This window comes from Lacerta agilis, chromosome 2 (assembly GCF_009819535.1).
Source record: "Lacerta agilis isolate rLacAgi1 chromosome 2, rLacAgi1.pri, whole genome shotgun sequence".
NCBI classification, from domain to species: domain Eukaryota; kingdom Metazoa; phylum Chordata; class Lepidosauria; order Squamata; family Lacertidae; genus Lacerta; species Lacerta agilis.
In genome coordinates, this window is record NC_046313.1 from 3,169,867 (window position 1) to 3,192,650 (window position 22,784).

The following is a 22,784-nucleotide window of genomic DNA, read 5'->3' on the forward strand; positions in this document are numbered from 1 at the left end:
ACTGAATATTGTGGCAGTATGGGCAGTATGTTTGATAAGGAGTCAGTCAGTTTCACTCATTCTTGTCTATTCTCCACTATCCTGGGTAGACATTTTCCCCAGCCCTGTTACTTGAAAACCTTAAAAGGAGATGCTAGGGATTGAAACCGGAAACTTCCACATGCAAAAATATACATCACTGAGCTCTGTTTCTCCCCAAAGCTCATATGCTACCTTATCCAGCTTTCCCAAAATTTGGCTCCCCAGGTTTATTTAATTCTTTAATGGTACTGCATGATTCCTGCCCACCTAGCAGTTTGAAAGCATGTCAAAGTGCAAGTAGATAAATAGGTACCGCTCTGGCGGGAAGGTTTCTGGTTCGCCAGAAGCGGCTTTGTCATGCCAGCCACATGACCCGGAAGCTGTACGCTGGCTCCCTCAGCCAGTAAAGCGAGATGAGCGCCACTACCCCAGAGTCGGACATGACTGGACCTAATGGTCAGGGGTCTCTTTACCTTTACCTTACTGCATGATTGCAGCAAAACCTCTAAGTAAGTTACAATCAATTTTAAAATTATAAATAAAAACTAAAATTATATAAAAAATAAAATAAACATTGTTAAAAAGAAATTGAAATAAGTGATAAACTAAAAAGAGATGATAACACATCTGTGTCTGGGTAGGCTTTCCTGAACAAAAATGTTGTAAGCAGGTGCTGAAAAGGATACAGTGAAATGTGGCCTGATGTCAATAGGTAGGGTGTCCAAAGTGTTAGAACAAGTATTGTGGGGCTTCTGCGTAGGAACGTTTATATATAATATAGCAGGGTTAAACTTTTCCTTATTTAAATTTACACAGCAGCAAGCGGATTGCTGACTCATTTGAGTCCTTTTTAATAATTATGTCTTCTACCTTCCTGCCTTCTTGGTTGTTAATCCCTTTTGTCCCTCTTAAAAGAAAAATACACATGAATCGGAATGAATGATAGTTTACTGTCAGATTCATTGAGTACATACTTAGGTTACAAAAGGCTTTGCTCAGCATCTGCGCTGCAGCATTCTGCACTAACTGCAGTTGCTGGATCATTTATTGTTACTGATATTTATTCATTGTAGATGTTGGTTGGTTGTGTGTGTGTGTGTGAGAGAGAGAGAGATTGCAGATGTTGGACTGCAACTCTCATTATTCCTATCTATTGGCCACACACCTGGGGATGATCATGGGGCTGGAACAACTCCCCTGTGAGGAATGTTCACAACATCTGGGGCTTTTTAGCTTAGAAAAACTGTGAGGAAGAGTAGAGACACAGTGGAAGTACATAAAGTATGCATGCTGTGAGTCAGGGAGGAGGCTGCCTTGCATAATACTGGAACCAGTGTCATCTAATGAAGCTGATTGTTGGTTGAATGTCTTACTTCACACAGCACATAGTTACTCTATGAAATCCCCCCCCCCTTTACAGGATATAACGAGGGCTGCTAAATTGGGCAGCTTTGAAGAGAGAGTAGAGAAATTCATGTAGGATCAGGCTATCAGAGGCTGCTGGTTATGATGGCTATACAGGTGAAACTCGAAAAATTAGAATATCGTGGAAAGGTTCATTTCTTTCAGTAATTTAACTTAAAAGGTGAAACCAATATGTGAGATAGACTCATGACATGCAAAGCGAGATAATGTCAAGCCTTTATTTGTTTTAATTGTGATGATTATGGCGTACAGCTGATGAGAACCCCAAATTAACAATTTCAACTTTTAGGTTTTCATCAGCTGCGTGCCATAATCATCACAATTATAACAAGCAAAGGCTTGACATATCTCGCTTTGAATGTCATGAGTCTATCTTATATATTAAACTCCAGTAGCTAATGAAAACAATTGCTTACATAAATGGACTTTTTCACGATATTCTAATTTTTCGAGTTTCACCTGTACATTACCTCCAAGGTCAGAGTCAGCTGGGGAACATCAACAGGAGCAGTGATTGAGGTCATGGCCTGCTTATGGGCTTTCCATAGGTGCATCTGGTTGGCCACTGGGAGGAACAAAAGGATGTTGGACTAGGTGGGCCTCAGATCTAGTCAGGCTCTTATTATGTTCTTAGTTGTGCTTAGAGGCAAGTATCCTTGAATAAATGACTGCAAAGCCTTTTCTCATAAATTGCTCTAGAGCAACTGATTTCAGATTACGATAAGAGAGGAGATTCTTCCGGGATGTTTGCCAGTTCTCTGTAAACAATATTTCAGAGTGGGTGATCATTGCGAGAGAAGGCTAGGCCCCAGTTATTTGTGGTTTTGAGGAATGAGAGGCTTATTGTAGCAAGGCATTGGCCAATTGCGACTGATCTCCATTTCCCTCTAAAATTTGGAATGGGAGCTAGTGTGGTTATGGCACTTTCAGAGATTTTCCTGCTGTGGAATATCACATCTGCTTCTGTGATTTGGTGGGGAGGGATGCCTTTAGCAATTTCTAATAATAAAAGTAGCAGTGTAATCTTCGGTGAGTTCCCACTTTAAGTATTACACGTGAATTGCATGTATGGCCTTGGGAACGATGATAAATGAGGAGTACATCAGCTCCTGGTAAAAAAACAACATGACGTGTAAGGCCTCTTTGATAGGTCTTTCATCATCTTTTCTTCCCCACCTGGAGTATGATATTGCCCTCAAAACTGTGAAACAGAGGTTATGGGATATTGCCTTTAGTGATTTACGATCTCGCTCACATGTGACCTGTGGCCCATCTGTGTCATGAATCCAATATCAGCAGGGTTTTTTTTGTTATCTCCCTAATTTAATAATTTGACCGTATTTATCAAGATTCTCGGGGGGAAGCCATGACTGTTAAAGTAGTAAAGGTAAAGGGACCCCTGACCATTAGGTTCAGTGACAGACGACTGGGGTTGCAGCGCTCATCTCGCTTTACTGGCTGAGGGAGCCGGCGTACAGCTTCCGAGTCATGTGGCCAGCATGACTAAGCCGCTTCTGGCGAACCAGAACAGCCCACAGAAACGCCGTTTACCTTCCCGCCGGAGCAGTACCTATTTATCTACTTGCACTGCATGCTTTCGAACAACTAGGTTGGCATGAACTGGGACCGAACAACGGGAGCTCACCCCATTGCGGGGATTCGAACCACCGACCTTCTGATCGGCAAGCCCAAGAGGCTCAGTGGTTTAGACCACAGCGCCACCCGCATCCCTAGACAGGTTAGACAGCATCTAATCAATCTAAAACAACCTGGAATTGCTGACTCTTTTCATGTCAGGGTTCTCCTTGAGGATAAGATTGATACTATTAAACTGGCTGTAGCAAAATTCCTCCCGCAGGCAGTAAAAATCAGAAATCAGTATGTACAGGCTAAAGCTCCTCTGTTGGCTAGCAAGGTCAATGTTACATCTTAACAACTGTTGATATATACTATTGTTGCACTGTGTATTTTGGGTCTATAGACCACAATAAAGCTTTTTGTGTGTATTACACCACTCTCGTGAGTAGACCACTCAGTTGAGCTACTACTAGGGTGAGATAGCTGCACTAATATTCACACCGTTTCGCAAAATGGAAAACTGCAAAACTGGAATTCCGCAGGAGTTTATGCCCTTTGGACATGCAAAGTGCTATAGAACATGCAAGCTGTCTGTGTCAAGAAAGGGAGAATATGGCTCTGTTCCCTCTCCACCTTAATTTTGATAGGTCAGGAAAAACCCACGTTTTCATATTTATAGTGATTTTTCTTAAGTGCTCGGGGTATATTTACAACAACCCTTGATGCAGGCCAGTGGAGTCAATCCTGTTATTTCAGATGAAGAATTCATATTAAGATAACGGTAACTTGCCCAAGACTTCACATTGAGTTCATGGCAAATGTAGGATATGAACCCAGTATTTCCAACTTCCACTTCATTCTCTTGGCCACTGTACTTCTCTACCTCTAAGGTCAAAACTACACCTTGATTACTATCCCACCGGATCTTGATTCTTTACGCATTGTATTTTAGTTACCATCATCTCTCCCACCACTGCTTTATAGATCTAGGGTGCTCTACATTCAATTCCTGAAGCCCAGGCAGATTATTGCATTTTCCAAAGCATTAATATGATTCTGAAAATATGTATTATTAAAACAGGTAACAGAGAAATTTGAAACTCCATCCCTCTCTTTATTTGGAATGATACACTTATAAATCCTTATTGCAAGCTTTCAAGTTTATTGATAGCCCTAATCCTTAAACATAAAAGTAGCCTAGCAAAATGGTACCTTCATTCCTTCCTAAGATGTCATGCTGCTACAGCAGGTTAGCTGGTTCCTTACATCTGTTTTTTCCTCTGAGAGCTTGAAGTAACCATTTTGTGAGTTTGCAAATTTATACGCAGCATGGACTTTTACTGTAGCTCAGCAGAGATTGATTACATGTGCAATGATTCCAGTGTAATATATCATCATAGAACTTATTGTCTAGTGCACATTACCATATTAGACCCTGTTGGACACATTTGCCTAAGTTATTAGAGAGCTGGATTCAAGACCTATTTAGATTAACTAGATGGACTGGGGTGGGGTAGCCGTGGTTCCCTCATATGTTACTGGACTACAGCTCTCAATATTGCTGAGCGTTGGCCATGCTGGCGAGGGCCGATGGGAGGGAGTTGAAGTCCAACGCCATTGCTCTGACTTAAGGTGCCTTTATAAGTGACAATAACCTGAAAGAACATAGTTGTCTTTTAAAATAACAAGAATAATAACTGAATGCATTCACCAGTCAGCATAGATTTTGGCCAAATTAATTTATTACGTAAGAACCAAAGCAAAAAGACAAAGGCCAAAAGAGTTTCCAAGTTAACTGGAACCCATTTTTTGAATATGGTAAATACAGTTCAATGCATTGTTTTGAACTTGAACATACCGGTAAGTTGACTTTAAAAAATCAGGATAAAATATGTATGTTGTAGTAGTGCAATGATTTCTTTGTTATTTATGTTATAAAGTGTGATTTAAAAACAAAGATGCAAAGAATTAACAGGTGTGGGTAACATGAAATGTGATTTAATTTGATAAATTGGTCTCTGAGTAAGTTGGTTTGTAGTGCTTTTCACCCACTTGCAAATACGGTTGGCACTTCCAAAACATCTGTCATATAGCTTCCTTTACAAGTTTTAAGCGTATGTAAGAGAGCCTTTGCAAAAAAGGTAGAAGAGTAAACTAAATTCCTCCTGTAATCACCAACAGAACTGTTATTGTCTTTTGTACTGAGACTTCTTGAGATTGGCTGAGGACTCCTGCAAAAGCAAATCCTTGAATCCCATATTTCAGAATGCTGTTTTCTCCCTTTGCCAGGAAGATAAGGGAGCCTTGAGGTTGGTGCCATAGTGGCGTGAGAAAGGGCCAGCTAACAGCCCCTAGAGATAGAGACCTTCTGCAGTCCCATGCTTGTGCTGACAGGCGAGATTTAGCTCAGACAGTATTTGGAGATAAAGGGAACAGGAGGTGGGGTTTGTGGGGTTGCCACTGTATAACATACCCCTGTATGTTAGGCTTAGGGAAGTAATGCTGGCAAATACTTGCATGCAAGCACCAGGGAATCCCAATTGTACTCCATGTTCTGGAGCCCATAGACTTCAGAAGGGAAAAAAATATATTTAAATCAGGCATTAATACTTAATTGAGTTGGGTCCTGCAGACAGGTCTGGGACAATCCTGATAGTCACAAAGCCACAGTTTTTCCTGTGACATTTCTGGTCATGACTAGACTGGTGTAAGATCCCATACGAGCATAACCACTGTTGAGATGGACAGAAAAGGATGGGGAACAAATAAATGAATTTCAATTAAATGGTATTCCATTTTTGCCATTCTCTCTCTGTCCCCACCCTGCCCCAAAGTGCTTGCTTGGAATGAATTTAATAATAGTCCGTAGCTTAGAAGTACAGCACCTGCCTTCTGTGCAGAAGGCCCCAGATTCAATCTTTGGCATCTCCCACTAGTACTGGATATGCCCCCCTGTCTGGAGAGCTGCTGCCAGTCAGTGTGGGCAATGCTCACCTAGATGAACCAATAGTCTGAGCCTGGATAAAGCATCTTTCTATGTTTTGGCAAGAGGGGCAATAGACTGGTGAGGGAACTTCTCTGTTTGGTCTAGCTGATCACTGAGGAAATATGAGTATTCATTCTTTGGTGGCAGGCTGCTGTAGGAAGATACGGAGGCTTGTTGGACTGTTCGTAAGCATGCATGGTAAGCGGCTCAGAAAGGGTACTGGATAAGGCCACAAGGGGCATTGGGGCCAACTCATTTGTTCTGAGCCACAGTTGCCTATGAGAAGGAGCCAGTGTGTTTTGCCAAAGAGAAGACCAGCATGATGTTGCAGTTCTGTGCGCCTTCCCCAATTTGAGGTTATCTACACTGGAGTTTGCTGGAGCAGCAGAATGGTTATGCACCCTGTAGAGCCCCAGTCAGCAATTAATTTTAAGCAGGGGTCATACATGGAATTGAAGTGTCAGCCACATAAGCTCTGTTCAATAAATTGTTCATTGGTTTAACTGAAACAAAGGCTTTGGCGGAGTGCTTTTTTCATAGTTCAGCTTGGTTTCTCACCCCAGGACACAGATGGCTCTTTAACCCTGTTTCTAAAGGGTGAAGAGCTCTTGTGGCTCTGCAGGCATCGCAGTTGCTTCCTGGGCTTGTGGAAAGGGTGAGGGAAGGAGTTCTGAGGTTTAGAAATAGACAGCTTGCTCCAAGCTCTGGCGCTCCAGGGGGCCATTGTGTCAGGGTTAACACTAGTGCAGGTGTCACAGTCTTATGTCTACCTAGTAGCAAAGGACAAAGGACACAGTACATCTGCAGAAATGAGAGATCACACAGCACAACAATGTTAGGTTGGGACTTTTTAGTTTGTGAGGAAAAGGAAGTGAGCATTGGTGGCAGGGGATAATATTTTTTTCTCCCCCTCTTTCAAGATTCCTGAATTGCAGGGGGTTGAACTAGATGACCCTCGTGGTCCTTTCCAGCTCTACAATTCTATGATTCTAAGTACAGTACTAGAACTCAGGCTTAACCAGTGAGGCTGACAGGTGGCATAGTCAGGACAGCTGAAAGTGCTTACTGGCGCATCCCATTTAACCTATGGAATTCATTGCCACAAAATGCGTAGTGGTTCCATATACATCCATCTATCTATCTATCTATCTATCTATCTATCTATCTATCTATCTATCTATCTAATGGTGTTTTTTAATTCCCCCTCCTTGCCGCACCCTGTCTTCTATCATTAATGCCATAACAACAATACAACAATCTCTAATTCCTACTGTTGTTTGTAGTTAAAATCCTCCTTGCAAGTTCAGGTCATCTGAAAAAGCCTTCCATTTTTCCATAAAACAATTGTCATTAGGTTTTCTTATTTTGGCTGTTAACTTTGCTTATTCCACGTAGTCCAACACTTTACTTATCCATTCTTCTTTGGTGGGAACTTCTTCTTTCTTCCATTTTTGTACATAGAGAATCCTAGCTGCTGTTACATGCATAAACAGTTTAATCATCTGTTTTGGAACTTCTGACCGTATGAGCCCTAAGAGAAAAGTTTCAGGGTTTTTTTGTTTTGTTTTTTTGTATAATCACTTTAAATGTCTTTTTTATCTCATCATATATCATTTCCCAAAGTACCCTCACTTTGTTACAAGTCCACCACATATGAAAAAAGATCAATCTACTTGTTCACACTTCCAGCAATTATTAGGAACCACCTTATACATTTTAGACAATTTGTTAGCTGCTAGATACCATCTATACATCATTTTCATATAGTTTTCTTTTAAGGCACAGTAAATTTCCCTTGATAGCAAGCAAACAGTCCCCTGATCTGATTGGGGTCCTGTGTAGCTTTTTTACCCTCAAAATAAAAGTGGCCAGTTCAAGCACATCTTAAACTTGTGTCCTCCAGATGTTGTTGGCCTACAACTCCCATCTTCCTTCTTTTTCTTCATTGGCGATCACTTGTAGCTGAGTAAGGTTGTCTTCCATGAGTATGGTCTTAACCGTGAGTCCATAAGTGACTGTGGAGGCCAACTCTGGAGCCACACATCCTTTAACAGTGGGGACATAGGTTTCCGGGCAGGAGTTGATCATGATGAGGGTTTGCCAAACATGCCTTCTTCTTAGCTCGTTTCTTCTTTTCACCCTGAGTTCATGCTTCTTCAAAGTCCAAGTCACCTTTGGAGTGCTTGCAGGCCAGTGTTTTCCAGTTATCAGTGCTTATACCACATTTTTAAAGATTTGCATTGAGAGCGTCTTTAAACCTCTTTCATTGTCCACTGGTATTTCGCTTTCCATTCTTAAGTTGGGAATAGAGTAGTTGTTTTGGAAGACGATAATCAGGCATCTGAACAACATGACCAGTCCAACAAAGTTGATGTTGAAGAATCGTCGCTTTGATCTTTGCTTCTTTCAGTACACTGACATTTGTTCACCTGTTTTCCCAAGTGATGTGTACATTTTTTTCGGAGACACTGCTGATGGAATCTTTCGAGGAAGTGGAGATGGTGTTTATAAATGGTCCATGTTTCACAAGCATACAGTAAAGTTGGTAGTACAATAGCTTTGTTAACAAGCATTTTGGTTTCCCTGCGAATGTCCTGGTCCTCAAACACTCTGTGCTTCAATCGGGAGAAAGCTGCACGCTCAGAGCTCAGGCGATGCTGGATTTCAGCATCAGTGTCGGCCCTTGTGGAAAGAGAACTGCCAATGTAGGAAAAGTGATTGACATTTTCCAACCCCCATCATCTGTTGCCATTTGCCACACTGGCAACTGTATAGCACCTGGTTGGGGAGGCTGCAATAAACCATCATATGGAGTTAATGGCTCTGACTTAAGTATCACTTAATGGAAATGTTTTGTGATATCAAATCTATAACCACCGCAAGCAAACTGTTGTAAACAGAATGGAATCTTCTGCTTCTTCTTGCCCCTTGAACTTCATAGCTGGTTAGAGTCTCCCAGCTCTTGGTCCAGACTTCCTTATCTTCTTAGTTGTGACCTTCCCAGTTTTATTTGTCTATTAATCAATTAAAGGGCATATATTTATGGGCAAAAGAACAGCTACTTTTAAAGTGGTTTTTTAAGGTTAAAAATTCCTGTCTAATGCTGCCCTTTGGAGTGTACCACAAGCTAGTCACAAAAAATAAAATTAGCTCGTTTATTAGCTTCTTCAAGAAATAAAGTGGCTTGTTAATGATGCTTGCCCCAGTTGTTATTAAGTGGTTGATCAATGGGTCTTTTTCTATGTGGTGTACCACTTTGACTGATAGGCTGGGTCACTCCATGACCCCCCTCCCATGGGCTGTAAATGATCCTCCTTAATTAATGCTCTATTTGGAGCTGCTGAAGGGAACTGACTGTTCTTTATGCTTCTTTGGAAACAAGTCTTGAGGTTGGTAGTGCAGTGGTGGTGGGGAGAATGTAAGGGCCCTGCTGGATTATACCAGAGGCCCATCTAGTTCTGCATTCTGTCTTCACAATGGCCAACCAGATATGTAAGGGAAATGCACAAGCAGGTATGAGTACTGTACATGTGAATTCAAATCCATTTTGTAATGTAGAGACTGAGATGAATAAAATGCACAATTTAACCAAGCATGACAATAGCAGAATCAGGAACAGAACATAGCTAGTTGATATTTGTTTAAGAACCTCACAGTGGGATTCTTGGCCTGAGCAAGTATTGGAATGCAGGTCTCATGTAGCCCAACACTGCACCCACTGAGATACAGCGTTTTTGTGTGTGTTTTATTTTAAGAGCCATTGTGGTGTAGCGTTTAGAGTGTTGCACAAGAATATGGGAGACCAGGGTTTCAATCCCCACTTAACCATGAAGCTGCCTGGGTGACATTGAGCCAGTCACTGTGAGAATAAGATGATAGAATCATAGAAGTGTAGTGTTGGAAGATACCCTGAGGGTCATCTACTCCAGCCTCCTGCACTCCAGCCTCCTGCAGTCCAGGTATACAATCTTGAACTACTTGGAGGAAAACCATGCATGCTCACACCCCCTATGCAAACAGATACAGAGTCATGAGTATCTGGTGGGGTTTTTTGCATGCCTGTGTGAGCAGCACCTCACAGTTAGGAGGCTTTGTCTGGTCCTATTTCATTAATTAATCAATTTCTGCCCCTCATATTCCTATTTAATTTCTGGTCCTTGGTGATATGCTTATCTTCTCCTATAACAGTTATGATTTTTCCCATTTCCAGGTCCACAGAGCAAAGTGTCCCGATGCCATCCTAATGAACACGGCTGCCTGGGCACTGACCTTTGCATCCACATGTCCAAGCTATGCAATGGCAAACGCGACTGTGTGGATGGTTCAGATGAAGGGCCCCACTGCCAAGGTAAGCTGTTTCCCCGTCTCACCTGATACTGTGCAGAAACTGTTTCTAGTGGAGGAGCCCTGGTCTACCTGAAGGTACACTTAGCCACAGCTTAGCAGATTTGGACTTGGGTGGATGGGAGCCCCATGAATGTTGCCTTGGGTTCCTTGATAGAAAAGAGGTTAGAGAGGCACTGCTGGGAGCAAAGGGTGTGTGTGGATTCTACTGACTGGAGTGCTGACTGCCATGTTACAGCCAAAGGACTGTTGCAATCTAGATTGTGTTAATAAGGGAATGATGAGTAAGAGTTGTGGCTGTTAGCGGAATAGCAAGTAATTACAGAAGCATAATGAACAGGAACTAGATATATTGACAGATGCACTCTAAGGAAAGGTGGGTATAGATTAGAATCAGAACACTAAACTTAATTTTTAGAATTAATGTTAGTGAAGCCATAAATCTACGAGTTGCAAAGCAATATAGTGTTAATTTATCATATTAGTGCCTTACATCTATCTGACATTTCCTTTATTTTAGTCATTATCAAATAGAAATGTGGTAAATGATTAACAGCCTCCAGGCAATTACTGTAGTTTTCAAGCTGTAGACTGGAACCTCACATTATCTGGTTATTTCATTTTTTTTTAAGCACTGACCACTGCTTCTTCTGTGCAAAATAGCATTGTGAGGGAGAAATCTTTGGTGGACAAGAATCAGAACAGGCACCCTTGTCCTCTCTTCCATTGTGCCCCTTGTCTATTCCCCCTCCTCACTGCCTCAGAATTTCAGACTCTTGTTTCCAATGTAAATATGGGCCTGGAACCTTAGCTGAAGGCTGGGATGGAGATGGGATGGAGCAAAACGCTTGACCAAGAGAACAATATCTCCTCTCCCTGCCTGCTGCTTTTCCACTTCAAATTGCATCTTTCTGACATCACTTTGACAAGGAGAAACATCAGCTGGGGTTTAAAATACTTGAGTTGGCCAGATAAATGACTGCTTGGATCCAGTTTCCAACTTCACTTCTGGCTTTGTGGTGACTGCATCTGTTTTTTGTGTGCAAAGGGACATACAGTATTAGTTCATAGAATCGTAGAGTTGGAAGGAACTGTGAGGATCATCTAGTGCAAACCCCTGCAATGCAGGAATATGCAGCTGTCCCATACAGGGATTAAACCTGCAACCTAGTTGATCCTGGGTGGTTCGGGAAATGAGATTTTTGGAAAGATGCATAGAAGGGTGGACGTTAGAGCTATGATAATTATTTGAATACTAGGAAATAAAGCTGATTCCAGATGGTCACTTCTAATTTCTTGATTACATCTTATTATTTGTGCCAATACTTCTAAAACTAATATGAACAACAAGGTTGACAACAGGAAGCCTTGTCTCGTTCCTTTAGTTATTTTACAATTCTTGGTCAGGACATTATTTACTATCAAATTAGCTGATAAATTGCCCTGACTCCTTTTATAAAAGTGTCTCTGCAGCTCATATATTCCAAAACTTTAAACATAAAATTCCAGGAGATGTTGTCAAATGCTTTCTCTGTATCTAAAAACATTAAACATTAAAGCCACTTGTTTTTCATTTCTCACTGGTAAATCTTCTATTATATCAATTATATTCCTAATATTGTCCTTCATTTGTCTTCTTGGCAGAAATCCGACCTGATCATAATGGATTACCTCTTTTAATACCATTTTCAGCCTATTTGCTAATATAGCAGCAAAAAATTGTATTTTTTAATTTAGCTGTTTAATCCTAAGAAGAGTTAGATGGTTATTTTGGACATCTTCCTGCTAGAAATAAGAGGATGATATTTAGCAGACAGTTTTGCTATACAAAGTAGTGGTGCCCAATTCTTTGCATCCTTACTCGAAAGGGAGTCTTCCTTAGTTAACCAAGCCTCAAAACTTTGAGCTGTCAAAAAGTGGCTTGCATTGGTGCAGCTTAGGAGGGAAAAGGGTTTGAAAGAAAAGGGTGAAGGAGAAAGTCTCTTGTTTCAGTTTCCCCCACAGGCTGCTAAATAGCCACATTGTCTTCCACATTGTCATCTGGAGTTTTTAATGCTTTTGAGAGGTTTCATTCTGGTGCAGATCGAAATCAAATAATTTGTTTCTTTTTAACCCTGCTCTGTAATCCTATTGGAAAACTCTCTTATTTGGTAGAATTGAATATAGTAGCATTTAAGAGGCTGTGATATCAGAAGATTACTCACCTGCAGGTGCCTGTCCTGAAATGGACTGTGCCATGGTGAAGGGTCTTGCGCAAGCACGATTTTCCAGCTATATGCAGACTTGCACCTTGATGTTCTCCTTTTGGCCAGATATGTGCATTCATCAGGATTATGCCTCTCCGGCTCACACCCACTCACCACCCACCTCCCGTACAACTGTAGAATATGCATATTCCGGGCTTAGAAATAAGACCCCCCCAAATTACTAGTCTGCGGGTTTTTGTATGCGTTGCTGGCTGTGAAAGAGAGGAAAACCATTCTTCCATGGCTAGTACAGAAACCCAGGCTGTTAGCATTTTTGCAGGCTACTTCAAAAATGGTCTTCTACCAAGTGGGATTGGTGGAGGAGGAACAATGGAGCCCCCACTGTGTTTCCATGCTGGCCACTGAGGAAGCGCATCTCTCTCTTCCTCTTCAGCCAACACAGGAACAAAATGGACTGGCAAGGGGAAGGATTGATTGTTCCTTTCCTCTTCTGCCAGCCCTGCTGTATTTCTTTACTGCTCACATTGGGGTAAGGTAAAGGACCCCTTGACAGTTAAGTCCAGTCAAAGGCAAGTACAGTGGTGCCCCACTAGACGAATGCCTCGCTAGACGAAAAGCAGGCTAGACGAATGGCATTCGCTAGCGGAAGGCTGCCCCGCAAGACGAAAAAGTCAATGGGGCTGCCTCGCAAGACGAAAAAAAAATATTTCCGGTGCGAAAACCTCCGTGCTGCATTGCCGCTTCGCTAGACGAAAAATTCGCTCTATGAAGACACTCGTAGAAAGAATTATTTTCGTCTAGCGGGGCGCCACTGTATGGGGTGCGGCACTGATCTCGCTTCAGGCCGAGGGAGCCGGCGTTTGTCCACAGATAGCTTTCCAGGTTATGTGGCCAGCATGACCAGTGCGGCTGAGTAGCATCTCCTTTGCTTTGTTCCTTGAAGGGGATACTGTGGTCACATCCATTCTATGTATTTAAAATGGAATGCAGGTGGTGCTGTGGTCTAAAGCACTGAGCCTCTTGCACTTGCTGATTGGAAGGTTGGCAGTTCAAATCCACGCGACGGGGTGAGCTCCCATTGCTTTGTCCCAGCTTCTGCCAATCTAGCAGTTCGAAAGCATACCACTTTAATCATTTGTGTACCACTTTAACAGTCATGGCTACCCACCGAGAATCTTGGTAAATGTAGCTTGTTAAGGCAGCTGAACAAACTACAGTTCCCTCCATGAATGTTAAAGAGGTATGAGAGTACTTTATACGTGTGGTGTAGATGTGAGCCATGCCTAGGAAAGAATTTAGTGACTCATCAGTGAGGATTTTGAAAGAATCTTAAGGTGTCTGGTACTGCATCCCTGCAAGGCCAGAGCCAGAATCTTTTGTATATGGTCTGCTTGTGGTCTTGGACAGCTGGAAGTCCCAGGAAGTGTTGAATTTTGGCCTACCATTCTATGTCATTTTCAAAAGACATCCTAGGTCCTGATTGGATTTTACAAAAGCCCTCTGATGGGTGTCATGTTTTGGCCAACAGTTACCCATGGAAGCAATGAGAAACCATACAAATATTCTATAAATTGTACCATATTGCTATCTTGCATGCATCCTTGAAAAGCAACCACTGCCCAGAATTGCCTATGTGTCTGTGTAGAAATCCTAGAAGAAGTAAGTTTGTTCCTAAACTTCTACCTTCCCTGAGCTGGATAACCATACAGCCTTTATTGCCACGCAATGCCAACTTTATTATGGAGCCTCTCCATTCATGGGCAGGGAAGTCTGTGTAGTAAAACACACTTGTTCTGCCCACTCAGCAGCCTGCTGTTCACTTGGAGTATCAATGACAGAAAGGTACAAATAAATAGAGTAGCCCTGGGGATACATAAGTTGGCCATTCCTGAATAGTTGCATTTAAGGCAAGTGCAAGTTGTATGCTTCTGCAGCTGCCTGGCTGCCTTGTGTAATCTGGTAGCCATTGCCTACATAGCTATCAGGCAAATGGGCACCTGCTGGGATGGTGTGCCATTCTCCAAGCCAGTCCATTGTAACCCCTAGGGAGCCGTGAGTGAGGTGAGGGGAACGTGGTGTCCATTATCAGAATAACAGAAACATAACGACCCCACCCCACCCCCTCCCACCTGCCACTCCCCTCCCCCTCTTCCCCCCCTTCCCCCCCCCCTCCTCCTCCTCCCTAATTGTTTAAACCAATTCATAAACCAAGAACTCATACATTGGCCACTAATAATGAAACATATTGTAGATATTTTTCCACATTTATTATGCTATTTTTGTGATATACAAATGGCACGAGAAAACTTGGTATACTTATTTGCACAACATCATTCTTGTTTATAAAACCCAATTAAAAAACAAAAACATGAGCCATCTTTAATCCTTTAATCAGGATGAATTGGAAATAGAAATGTGTTAACCTAATCAGGTGACATCGCAGTAGCTGTGCTGAGTCATAACAAGTTTTGAATGAGAGCCAGTAACTTTTGAGAGGTGCCATCTCCAAAACCGACCCTGCCCAACTGAGCAGAGAAATTGCTAGGATGCTGGTGTGTATGGCTTTAGGTCCCCATTGTTTATCAGCAGAGTCATTTATTCTGAAAGGCTTACCAGTTCCATGACTAAGTGTCAGATCTGGTTCTTCCCTTGCAGTTTTTCTCTGGGGTCCTGACAGACTGGGAGGAAACATCTCTAATGTTAGTGTGTGAGTTTCAGTTTCACTTACAGATTTTCACTACTGAAGAAAAGGTGGATTTTGAGCTCTGTGTGTGTGCTTGCACACTGACACTCTGCTGGAGTGCAGCAGTAGTGGGGAATGTAGAAGGAATGCTTATAGAGAGCGTTTTCACCTATCCTTAGGGCTGTGGAGGTATACTTGAAAGTCCCTTGGCAGTGCCTTGAAATCTTCAGAGAGCTTGCTGAATAAGATTTCCAGTGCCTGGGGTGCGCAGGGCTCCAGTGCACAAGTAAACTAAGTTAGAGAAAACAAGAGATTGTGCAGATCTGCCAAAAGCAAGGCTGGGCATTGCTCTGAGCCTATCCTTGTGCCACGGAGAAACATATCTGGACTAGACAACCAAGGATTGCAGGTGGTCAGGTTACTTTTCCTGTTGGGGTTAAGAAGTGTGCTTTTTGTGACTGTTCAGATATTGATTGATGGTATTTCCATGCCCCTTTTCGTTCAAATAAATCTCAAAGCTGTTTACAAACAATAAGGAACAATAACATAAAAATAAAGCATCACAAATGCAGCACAGATCATATAAAATAAGGAAAAATCATCACTGAAACAGTTGCAATCTATAAAACTTAACAAAACAGCAAAAAAGTAAGCTAAACATCACAATTGTAGCAAAAGTCATATATATTATTAAATCAATTGTAAGGTCCTCTGTTGCTCATGAGTAAGCAGGCAAAACTCCGAATTTCCTTTAAGAGTTTTATTGTGCAAACTACCATATGTACAGTGCAGAGCTAATAAGTTCATGTCTGTATCAAGCGCCGTCAGATTCCGGGAATGGCCTCTTCCGGTTCTGACCCCAACAAAAGAGCTTCGGTATACGGAAACCCCACCTCCCATCCTTTCGTTTCACCCCTCAATGCCTTTGGGGCGCCGGAAGCTGCGTGTTTCCTTCCTCGCCCCTTGAGCAAGAGGAGTGCCAGGTCTCTCCAGCATCCTCAGAGCCTTTTCCCTCCATACCCTGAAAAGCCTGCCCCTCCCCGCTGGAAGCCTCACTGCTCCCTCGGCTGCCAGAGGAGGTGCTGCTGGTCAGGTGGGACCGGGGCTCTCTGTAGCATCCCGAGAGCCCTTCCACCACCTTGCGCTGCGCCGGGGACAGTTCCCTGGCATCAATGTAGTGTTAAAATCTATAAAAGAATAGCAACAACATTAACAAAATAGCAACTAAAGGAAAGCTAATCACTGTTAAGTTCATGCACTCAAACTGAGCTGAGAAAATGCTGGGAGACTGCTCATCAAAGATGCACATAGCCAGGCTCAGTGTTCACATTCAGACTAGGTTGCAACCAGATGGTCACATGTTCTTCAAACAGGATGTAGCTGAGAGCAGCCGAGCTTTTCTGTAAAAGCAAACTGTCTCTGTCCTCACAAGTAGTGACTTGAAACCTTTAGAAGGGGAGTTGGCTATCTGTTTACAGGTCTTGGTAGGCTTAAGTCCTAGTCTGTTAAGTGAAGCTGCAACTTAAGAAAACCCCAGCATCCCTATTCATTCACAGTTCATGGGATGGGCAAGGCTGTGTCTATACAAAATTTCATTTTTTTAAAAAGTAGAGCAAACTTGTAGTTCTTATGAATGTGAAGCTTTTCTTGGAAGTGTGTAGGCAGAATAAATTATGCAAAATGTGACAAAGTAATTTATGCAGAACAAGATACATTATGCAAATCTAGGCTGCTAAATATATAGTTCCTTGTCATGGAATTTGAATTGCTGAGATGCACAATAAATAACAACAACAACAACAACAACAACAACAACAAGAAGTGTGGAATACACTTGCTGGAAACTACCTTGCAAAAATGAAAATCCTCATATATTCCGATAAGAAATAGGGCCCTCTTTTAAAAGATGGGTCAGCTTCTTGAATTCACTTGTTACTTACAAATGAAGGAAGCTGTCCAGCTGGCAAATCAGAGTTTAATTTTTAAGGAGTGCCAGAAGACCTATGTACGGTAGTATCTCTTTTACTGAGCTCTGCAGAGCAGCAGGATGTGGATTCTTTAAGGGTTGCTCCTCTTAAGGCTGCATAGAGTTGTGGGCTACCTATTACAGTGGTACCTCGGGTTAAATATGCTTCAGGTTACATACGCTTCAGGTTACAGACTCCGCTAACCCAGAAATAACGCTTCGGGTTAAGAACTTTGCTTCAGGATAAGAACAGAAATTGTGCTCTGGCGGCGCAGCGGCAGCAGGAGGTCCCATTAGCTAAAGTGGTGCTTCAGGTTAAGAACAGTTTCCGGCTAAGAACGGACCTCTGGAACGAATTAAGTACGTAACCAGAGGTACCACTGTATGTGAAATAGTGGGCTTTCTGTGGCATTCTTGGGAGGTGCAGTGTTTTTAAATAAGGGACGCTTGTTTAAAACCAGGAATGTCTAGCAGCTCTCGGACAAGCACCCTTCTTTGCTTGTACTCCAGCCTCTATTTTTGGAAGCATTACTTCTTCCCTACAGCATTTGAGGCAATGGAATTGTAAAGCAGTGATAACACTTTTGTGGCTGTCAACAGAAACCTGCCAGAGCCTCTTGCCCCAGGGCAGATCTGTTAAAAGAAAGATGTTTGTGCCTGGTCTGTTACATTATCCTAGAGTTGCCTGATGCTGGGTGTCTTCCCCATTCTTTTAAAGCATATGAGGCTTTACAGTGTGTACTGCAGGAGTCTGGGCTTGCTCTGACCCCTTGCTCTGTGGCCTCTTTCTTTGAGGTCTGTACCTCTCTAAATGAAAATTGGGGTTAGCTGCTGGAGGAAACCAAGGCTGCTTTCATGTCCCCTTCAGGATTTTGTTTTGATTGTGCCTAGATTCATACTGCCAACCACTGGATTAGACATTCATTTCCTTACACACACACACACACACACACACACACACACACACACACTGGCCTCTTAAAATACCCAGAATACCCCTGTCCAGATAGGAGCACAGCTGTGCCACCAGTTGAAGATGATGGAAAGCGCTCTGTACAACCAAGGCCCCATGAGCGTCAAATGATAGTAATGGATCCCGAAGTACCCAAAGCTATGTACTGTACCTGCTTTTTTTTAGAACAAATGTACGGGGATGTGGGTGGCACTGTGGGATAAACCACAGAGCCTAGGGCTTGCTGATCAGAAGGTTGGTGGTTTGAATCCCCGCGACGGGGTGAGCTCCCGTTGCTCGGTCCCTGCTCCTGCCCACCTAGCAGTTCAAAAGCACATCAAAGTGTAAGTAAATAGGTACCGCTCCGGCGGGAAGGTAAACGGCGTTTCCATGTGCTGCTCTGGTTCGCCAGAAGCGGCTTAGTCATGCTGGCCACATGACCTGGAAGCTTACACCGGCTCCCTCAGCCAGTAGCGTGAGATGAGTGCCGCAACCCCAGAGTCGGACACGACTGGACCTAATGGTCAGGGGTCCCTTTACCTTTACCTAACCCCATCCAGAGCAGGCCACATCCCATACATTCTGTCTAGGCAACCACCCACTAACAGTGCCTCAGTCTTGTCTGGGTTAAGCTTCAGTTTCTTGGCTCTCAACCAGTCCGTTACTGACATAAGGCATAGGTCTAGCACAGGGGTCAGCAAACTTTTTCAGCAGGGGGCCGGTCCACTGTCCCTCAGACCTTGTGGGGGGCCAGACTGTATTTTGAAAAAAAATATGAACAAATTCCTATGCCCTACAAATAACCCAGAGATGCATTTAAAATAAAAGCACACATTCTACTCATGTAAAAACACCAGGCAGGCCCCACAAATAACCCAGAGATGCGTTTTAAATAAAAGGGACACATTCTACTCATGTAAAAACACGCTGATTCCCAGACCGTCCGCCGGCTGGATTTAGAAGGCGATTGGGCCGCATCCAGCCCCGGGCCTTAGTTTGGGGACCCCTGGTCTAGCACATTTGCTGCTACACCTAAAGGAGAAGTGGAACTGTGTGTCAACAGCATATTGCTGACAATGTACTCCAAAACTCCAGATGTCTGAATGTAATGCTAAACTGAGATCCAGTAAAAATGAACCTCAGCTGTGCCAAAGCCCTCCTCATAACTGTGCAGAAGGAAGAGAGGAGCAAAGGGAACATGCAAGCCCTGCATTATCATAGAATTATAGGGTTGGAAGGGTCCTGCAATGCAAGAATCACCAATGTGTACCCCCTCCCCCAAATCCAATTTGAAACCAGACCAGGCTCTACTTAGCTTTGGAAGTGTGCTAGCAGTTTTATTGCTGCACCACTAGAACAGCTATAGGCAAATGTATTCATAAGGGGTGGTAGCCAGTGTACTCATTCAGTTTGTGCAAGGATTTATGCTTGTGCAACTCCCCCCCCCCCAATATCTCCACTAGGGGAACATTCTTTGCTCTAGGTTTACAGTGCTCAAAATGCGATGTGGAGAGAGGAGTCGTTGTCCAAATGGGCTGCCTGAAGAGGTTAGCTACAGCCCAGGCAACAGTTTTATCATGTGGCAGTCTCTTTATTTGATTTATTTATTCGTTTCAGGATTTATGGAATGCATTTGTTGAAAGTGGCATTATTAAAAAGCAGGATAAAACTATTTTAAATAAATACATTTCTGCTAACAAATTGTCAAAATGTTGTACAAACCAGAGGGTTTGTCTGAGGCAGCCTGGTAGCAGAAATAACTACTGCCTTTTGGAGAGGTTGAGGTATTTTAAGCTGCTTAGTTTTACAGTCCCCTTAGCTGTTTGGCTTCAAATTTAACACAGAAGGGTAAAGAGCTATTGTTCCTTCAGCATAGTGGTACAAACAGCTCCAAAGCCTATTTCTGAATCCTGTTTCTTATACATTAATACAGGGTTTAACAAGCTGCATGTTCATACCAACTTGTTTACAGGGTTTTATTGGATTTGTCGAGGGGAGGAGGAAAAGGATGGTTGGGAGGGTATTAATTTCAGATTCTTATGTCTTCAGTAAATGTGACAGAATTATATTAACACAATTGCAGTATGTCAGGGGTCAGCAAACCTTTTCAGCAGGGGGCCGGTCCCCTGTCCCTCAGACCTTGTGGAGGGCCGGACTATATTTTGAAAAAAAATATGAACGAATTCATATGCCCCACAAATAACCCAGAGATGCATTTTAAATAAAAGCATACATTCTACTCATGTAAAAACACCAGGCAGGCCCCACAAATAACCCAGAGATGCTTTTTAAATAAAAGAACACATTCTACTCATGTAAAAACACTCTGATTCTTGCACCGTCTGCAGGCCGGATTTAGAAGGCGATTGGGCTGCATCTGGCCCCTGGGCCTTAGTTTGGGGACTCCTGCAGTAGGTGATGTTGGGCTCAGGCTTGATGTTTATAGTTTGTATTTCATCATTTGTGATTTTAGAAAGAAACTACTGCCCATAGTTTGATCTCTTCGCCTCAGGTTGACAATCTTTCCCCTCAGAAACCATTCAGAATTTGAATATGACATCTTTGTATATTGTTTCTCTCCACTCACCACTGCCAGTACATCCCAGTGTATATTGTTATTGCATTTTATTATAAGAACTGTGAGATACGTGAGGGAGGAAGAGAGAGAGAGAGAGAGAGAGAGAGAGATGACCTAGCCATCTGCTGATCTTCACAGCTAAGGTAGGGATTTGAAGTTGGCTTGTATCCCCAAAATGAGGCCTGCAAAGCAATTGCACCCAATTCAACATTGATTGTGCTAGCAACTCTACTACTGCTAAGCATCTGTGAGAGATGAACTGTAAAGGAAGCACTTCAGTCAGGGTTATGTGCCAAGTAAGATTTTTATGAGATAAAGTGTTATTTGCATCAGTATGCTTAATTCATGCTGATTACAAGGCTTTTGGCATTGGCAGTCTAGGATTCATGGCAGGGATGAGTAATTTGTGTATTCTTTGCTGCTGCTTTTCAGTAAAGTTCAAAACATCATTGAGAGGAAGATTAAAGCAAGGAGCAGGGAGGAGCGCATAGCCTGCTCTAGAAACGTATGCTCATATGGACATTAGTGAAAAGCAGGGCCAGCACTAGGCATTTTTCAAAATGCCTCTTCCCCTTGCAGAGGGGACTCTTTCTTTTGCAGAAAGCAGAAGAGAGATCTTTGATATACTCTTGTGTGACTTGGTTGTAGAAACATGAACAGCTTTGTAGTGGAAGAATGGGGAATGTACCTAAAGATGGTATGAATGATGCAGAGGCAAAGTATTCACTTGACAATAATTGTAGCAGGAGTGCCTGTGTGAACAATGCCCTCAGACATATTAACATGTCCATAAATGAAGGCCAAGAAAATTACTGCTGCAAGTTTGAACCTCTTACAGCAGGAATATGGGAAGCAAAGGAGGAGTGGCTTCTCTCAACCACTTACCAGATCTTCTCAGCCAGTGTTCTAGAGAAGGGTGTGTGTGTGTGTGTGTGTGTGTGTGTGTGTGTGTTTGTGTGTGTTTTAAGCAAAGGAATTTGTGATGAGCCAAATCAGCGGCATTCCTTGGTGTGTGTCTTTCCAACAAGGGTTAGACTCCTGGACCCTGCCAGCATTTTCTGGATACTCTCCCTGCCCAACAAGGGAAAGGACATATAGACTCTCTTCCTCCTCCACCTCCTCCTCTTCTGATTTTACCCCTTGGTTGAGGTGACCTGACTCTACCTAAGCTACAGACAAAACCTGGCACCATGAGTGTATCTACCACAGTTGTTCTGCTCCTCCCTAGAAAATGCAGTGTTTGTTCATAGAATAATAAAATCATAGAATTGTAGAACTGTAGTTGGAAGGTACCCCAAGGGTCAACAGGTCCAACCCTCTGCAGTGCAGGAATCTCAACTAAACCATCTGTGACAAATAACAATCTAATCTCCACTTAAAAACCTCCATTGAAGGAGAGCCCACCACCTCCTGACACATGGATTGCCAGTAGTACATGTGAAAAATTTCTAAGGGCCTTCATAGACCACAAGCTTAACATGTGTCAACAGTGTGATGCAGCAGCTAAAAAAAGCTAATGCTAGGCTGCATCATCAGAAGTATAGTGTCCCGATCAAAGGAAGTACCATAATAGTCCTGCTCTATTCTTCCATAGTCGGACCACACCTGGAGCACTATGTCCAGTTCTGGGCACCACAATTTAAGGATGTTGACAAGCTGGAACGTGTACTGAGGAGGGCCACCAAGATGCTCAAGGGTGTGGAAACAAAGCTTTTATGAGGAACGGTTGTGGGAGTTGAGTATGTTTAGCCTGGATAAGAGGAGATTGAGAAGAGATATGATAGACATCTTCAAATATCTGAAGGGCTGTAACATAGAGGATGGAGCAAGCCTGTTTTCTCCTGCTCTGGAGAGTAGGACTCAAACCAATGGCTTCAAGTTACAAGAAAGGAGATTCCAACTAAACACCATGATGAACTTTCTTACAATAAGAGCTGTTCAACACGGGAATGGACTCCCTCAGGAAATTGTGGATTTTATAGTGTTTTGTAGCAGGGATGCCTCCCTTGGAGGTTTGTAAGCAAAGGTTAGATGGCCATCTGTC

The 22,784-nt window shown here is 42.8% G+C and overlaps 1 protein-coding gene across 5 annotated transcripts in view; it reads left to right on the top strand.

Annotated features, from left to right (window-relative positions):
* The window catches only part of LRP1 (LDL receptor related protein 1), a 314,902-nt gene that overhangs the window by 97,130 nt on the left and 194,988 nt on the right, over positions 1–22,784 (top strand). For all 5 annotated transcript variants that reach the window (XM_033137230.1, XM_033137222.1, XM_033137247.1 and 2 more), the window contains one exon: positions 10,221–10,358. In XM_033137230.1, the coding sequence (XP_032993121.1) occupies positions 10,221–10,358 (138 nt within the window). The remainder of the gene's footprint in view (positions 1–10,220; positions 10,359–22,784) is intronic.